This window comes from Oxyura jamaicensis, assembly GCF_011077185.1.
Source record: "Oxyura jamaicensis isolate SHBP4307 breed ruddy duck chromosome 7 unlocalized genomic scaffold, BPBGC_Ojam_1.0 oxy7_random_OJ71515, whole genome shotgun sequence".
Lineage (NCBI taxonomy): Eukaryota > Metazoa > Chordata > Aves > Anseriformes > Anatidae > Oxyura > Oxyura jamaicensis.
In genome coordinates this window covers 177-5,356 of record NW_023304068.1, presented here as the reverse complement: position 1 = coordinate 5,356, position 5,180 = coordinate 177, and the positions used below count along the sequence as shown (strand labels likewise).

The 5,180-nt window shown below is 61.3% G+C and overlaps 1 protein-coding gene across 1 annotated transcript; it reads left to right on the top strand.

Annotated features, from left to right (window-relative positions):
- Positions 1-239: 239 nt before the first annotated feature.
- On the top strand, positions 240-2,375 carry SP9 (Sp9 transcription factor). The gene is made up of 2 exons (XM_035311998.1): positions 240-392; positions 886-2,375. Exons 1-2 carry the CDS (start codon positions 372-374, stop codon positions 2,230-2,232), a joined length of 1,368 nt encoding a protein of 455 aa, XP_035167889.1. The 5' UTR covers positions 240-371; the 3' UTR covers positions 2,233-2,375.
- The last annotated feature ends 2,805 nt before the right edge of the window (positions 2,376-5,180 follow it).

The window sequence follows — 5,180 nt, the reverse complement described above, 5'->3', positions numbered from 1 at the left end:
CGCCCCCCGCCGCGCCCCGGCTCGTGCCGCCGCCCGGCGCCGGCCGCTAATTGCGGAGCGTTCCCCGCAGCTCGGCGCGGGAGTCCTCTGCCCGCGCGCGCTCGGCTGGCACGCGCCCCGCGCCCCGGCGCCGAGCACCTCCGCGCGCCTGATTGGCTGCGGGGCCGCTCCGGCCCGCTCCGCCCGCGCCCTCATTGGGCGAGCGCGGCAGGCAGCGGTACTTCAAAGCGGGCGCGCCCCGCACTTAGGCAGAGTTTGGCCCCGCCGCGCCAGAGTGTCCGTGGCGCCGCCGGGGCAGCGCGGCCGCACCGCCAGCGCCGTCCCCGTCCCGTCCCCTCGCGTCCCGGCCAGCCCCAGCCCAGGGCCGTGCTATGGCTACGTCTATACTCGGGGTAAGTCGGCGGCGCCGCACCGCTGCCCTACGGGTAGGGGGGTGGAATAAAATGAATCGGGGAAATAACCAAAAAACTGCCGCTGTCGCCGCGCGGGGCTGCGGGCGGGGGGCGGCCCCGAGGCTCGGCGCGGGCGCCTCGCTCGGAGAGCTTCCCCCGGCCGGGGCGAAGCGGGGCTCTGCCGGCGCTGAGCGGCGTGTCCCTTCTCCTTTCTCCTCCGTTCCTTTTGTTTTTCCCCGATCGCCCCGCGCAGCGCTTCTTCCGCCCGGTGCTCGTGCCCGGCTCGGCTCCTGGCGCCGCTCCGCGAGCCCCCGGCCGCCCCGCCGCGCTCCTCGGCGGCGCCGGCCCCCGGTCCCGGGCAGCCGCCCCCCGACGTGAGCCGGCCCCGGGGAGGCGGGCAGGGCCGGAGCCTCGCTCCCAGCGCGGAGCTCGTCGGGTCCCCGCGGCCGCCCGGCCAGGCTGACGGAGCGCTCCGGCTTTGTGTCTGTCCTAGGAAGAGCCGAGGTTTGGGACCACCCCGCTGGCCATGCTGGCCGCCACCTGCAACAAGATCGGCAACACCAGCCCGCTGACCACGCTGCCCGAGTCCAGCGCCTTCGCCAAGGGGGGCTTCCACCCCTGGAAACGCTCCACGTCCAGCTGCAACCTGGGCTCCAGCCTCTCGGGCTTCACGGTGGCCACGAGCAGGGGCTCCGGCGGACTGGCCAGCGGCACGGGCACGGCCAACAGCGCCTTCTGCCTAGCCTCCACCTCGCCCACCTCGTCGGCCTTCAGCAGCGACTACGGCGGCCTCTTCTCCAACTCGGCGGCGGCGGCGGCCGGCGTGTCGCCGCAGGAGCCCGGCGGGCAGTCGGCCTTCATCTCCAAGGTGCACAGCTCGGCGGCCGAGAGCCTGTACCCGCGGGTGGGCATGGCGCACCCCTACGAGTCCTGGTACAAGTCCGGCTTCCACTCCACGCTGTCGGCGGGCGAGGTGGCCAACGGGGCGGCCTCCTCGTGGTGGGACGTGCACGCCAACCCGGGCTCCTGGCTGGAGGTGCAGAACCCGGCGGGGGGGCTCCAGGGCTCGCTGCACTCGGGCGCCCCCCAGGCCTCGCTGCACTCCCAGCTGGGCACCTACAACCCCGACTTCAGCTCGCTCACCCACTCCGCCTTCAGCTCCACCGGCCTGGGCTCCACGGCCGCCTCGCACCTGCTCTCCACCGGCCAGCACCTGCTCGCCCAGGAGGGCTTCAAGCCCGTGCTGCCCTCCTACACGGACTCCAGCGCGGCGGTGGCGGCGGCCAGCGCCATGATCACGGGCGCCGCCGCCGCCGCCGCCGGGGGGGGCTCGGCCCGCTCCGCCCGGCGCTACTCGGGCCGGGCCACCTGCGACTGCCCCAACTGCCAGGAGGCCGAGCGGCTGGGGCCGGCGGGGGCCAGCCTGCGGCGCAAGGGGCTGCACAGCTGCCACATCCCCGGCTGCGGCAAGGTGTACGGCAAGACGTCGCACCTGAAGGCGCACCTGCGCTGGCACACGGGCGAGCGGCCCTTCGTCTGCAACTGGCTCTTCTGCGGCAAGCGCTTCACCCGCTCCGACGAGCTGCAGCGGCACCTGCGGACTCACACGGGCGAGAAGCGCTTCGCCTGCCCCGTCTGCAACAAGCGCTTCATGCGCAGCGACCACCTGAGCAAACACATCAAAACGCACAACGGGGGCGGCGGCGGCAAAAAGGGCAGCGACAGCGACACGGACGCCAGCAACCTGGAGACGCCGCGCTCCGAGTCCCCCGACCTCATCCTGCACGACGGGGTGGGCGCCGCCCGCGCCCCCGCCAAGGAGCCGCCCGGCGACTCCTAGGGCAGCGCCCGCCGCCCCCAGGGACGCTTCTCCCCCTCGCTCCTTCGCCTTGGGGTCTTGGTTTCTTTCGGTTTTCCGCCCTTCTGGTTTTCTTTTATTTTTATTTTTGCTTTTCTTTCCCCGTTTCCTTTTCCCGTCCAAAGGAAAAGCATCCCGAGAGAGGCTGGAGGTGAGAAACTGAACGGGCAGCCCGAGACGGTTCCTCTGTATCGCATAAACAGCTGTATAAATAGGGTTCAAAGAGAAAAAAAAAAAAGAAAAAACACACAAAAAAAATACCCCAACCAGATTGTGTTTGCTTATTTTTCTTGTAAATGTTGATCTGATAGGGGGGTCGGGGATTTCCTTTTCTTATCGGCGAATTCCTGAAATTCAGGGAGCTTTTGGGGGTTTCGGTTATTTTTTTTTTTTAATTTTAAATTTCTGATGCACTTTGTGGAAGTCAGTATATATGTAAAAGATATTTAAAATGTTGAGTTAACATTTCACTCAAACACACGTAAGTTAAGGTCACTTAAAGAAATTAAATGCGTTTATCTGTATGGAAAAAAAAAAGAAACAAAAACAAGATCTCGACATATTTTCATTTTGGTATTATTAAAGGACTCTGAACAATACGCTCGCGGTTTTGTCCTTATTCCTGGCACGGTCGGGGCTGCGGCCGGAGCCCTGCCGCTCCCCCCGGCAGGCGGTAAGGGACGGGAAAGGAAGGGGGCAGCCCCCGGGCGAGGCCAGCCGACGCGCCCCGCTCGCTCTTTCCGAGCCCCCTCGCTTTTATTTTGCTTCTTCCCCAACGAAACGAAGCCGAGCCCGAGCCCCGCCGGCGCGCTGCGCGGCCCCGAGCCGGGGAGGAAGGCTCGCAGCGCCGAGGAACTATTTATTTAATTTTCAAAGCCTCCAGCGCCACAAGGCTGCCCGGGCTGGGAGGGGATCTCGGGGGAATAAATCGCTAGAGTCAATACTCCGGAAAAGACATTTCATGCCTAAATGAAAATCTTGTTAAATGTTATTAATTTTGACTTAGAGCACACAGCAGCCCCCTGTGCCTTGTATTCCCTTATTAGGGATTCATGTCTTATCAAATATCTAATTAATCTCCTAGACATCATTTGTTCTGGCCAACTTTATCTCAGCTGGTCCACGGGGAAAACTCCGAATATTCTCGGTGACAAAGCTCCCTTGAAGATCCTTTTAATTGTCCAAATTAACTGCACCAAATTTGCATGTCAAACGGTAAAGGGCAACCTGAGATAAAATGTAAACGTTTTAAAAGCCCCAAACTAAGCACTTGATTTGATAACTAGGCTTTTTAATGTTATGGAAGACAACTGCTCCTTTCCTTTTCAAAGACAGTTGATCTATGCAAATAGTGAATTGGAAATGCTTATGTCCCCATGCAGTCAAATGGTCCTTGCATGTTATTTGAATATCAGTGGCTCTGCTATTGAAAAGGTTCAAGGATGCTCTCTGACTTCTTTGTGATTACTCAGTGCAGCGTCTTATTCTGAAGAAAAAAAACTCAGGAATAATTAAAGGCTGGGCTAAGGCCTGGGAACACATTTGGGACAGGAATCTCATTTAGACAGGCTCTTTCAAAATAAGGCACAGTTAAATTGACCAGAAGGCAATTATTGAAATGAAAATTATTTTCACTCCCTTTGTCTCCTGACCACCAACCTAACAGCCACAGTATTTTTTTTAAAGGCAAATTGTTAAATGAGATAATTGTGTTATTAAAGAAAAAAAAAAAAAAAGAAAAAATGAGGAGGGGGAGGAAAGAAGAAAAAAAAAAAGTTAATTTATCCTGCCCGGTACAGATTGGAGGAATACAAATATTTTAATCCGCCACAAAACCGGGGATGCGAATAGCACGGGGAAACGGGCTCGGCGGCCGGCCGGGACGCAGGCATCGCACCGAGCAGCTCGCATCCACCGCTCCGGGGCTGCCCGGGGGAACGGGGGAGCGGGCCGGGAGCCCTCCCTTCCCTTCCCATCCGTTTCCATGCCTTCCCATCCCATCCCGGCCGAAGGGGCGCGGGGCACCCCGCGGGCCGCCGCTGTCGGGGCTCCCCAGGAATGCGCCGGGTGCGGGGCGGGAGGCGGCTTTGTGTGCGGGGCGGGAGAAAGCACATCAAAGGGAACCGTGCGGGTCCGCTTTCTGCCCGGCCGGGGTTACGATTCGCAGCTCAGTGATCAAGGACCTCGTGGCAGTGCCTTTGCCCCTTCGGGTCAGAAAACGTCCATCACCCGCGGGCTCCCCCCAAACGGAGAAGGGAGCAGCTCCGGGCCGCGGAGCCGGTTCGTTTAACCGGGAAAATAGGCAGCATGTCACCTTTTTAAGAATAAATGACACCATTCTTTCGGACGTGTTGGCGATCATTACATGGTCTGGGGAACTTTTCGCACAAAGGACGGCCGGCGCGAGAACCCAGCACAAACCCCGCTTCCCCCTCGCCGGCCGCGGCCGAGGGGCACCCCCGGAGCGGGGAGAAAGCCGCGGGGAGAGGCGCTACCCCCCGGGGGTCCCGGGGTCCCTAACGGGAGGGAGGCAGCCCCCGGGCCGAGCCGGGCGGAATCCGCCGCCCCCCGACACCTTTGTTGGGCTTTCTGTTCCGAAAACGCAAGGAAACGCAAAAACCAAAACAAAAGGCAGCGACGGCAGCCACAGAACAACGCGGAAAAAAAGGGGGTGGTGGGGAACAACGCCAGGAGGAAAGGTTTAACCAATGCCACCCGCTCGGCCCCCGTCGAGGGACACTGGAGGCCTGTCCCTTGTGTCCCCCCCCCCGGCGAATTACTGCTTCGAGAGCTGGCTTCGCACTTAAACGACAGCCTTAATATTTTAGTCCTGACGGGAAAACACACGTTGGTTGTGCAAACGCCCCGTCCCGTGCCCGGCCGCTCTCTCGCCGCCGCTGCAAACTTTGCGTGCGGGAGCCGCGATGCGC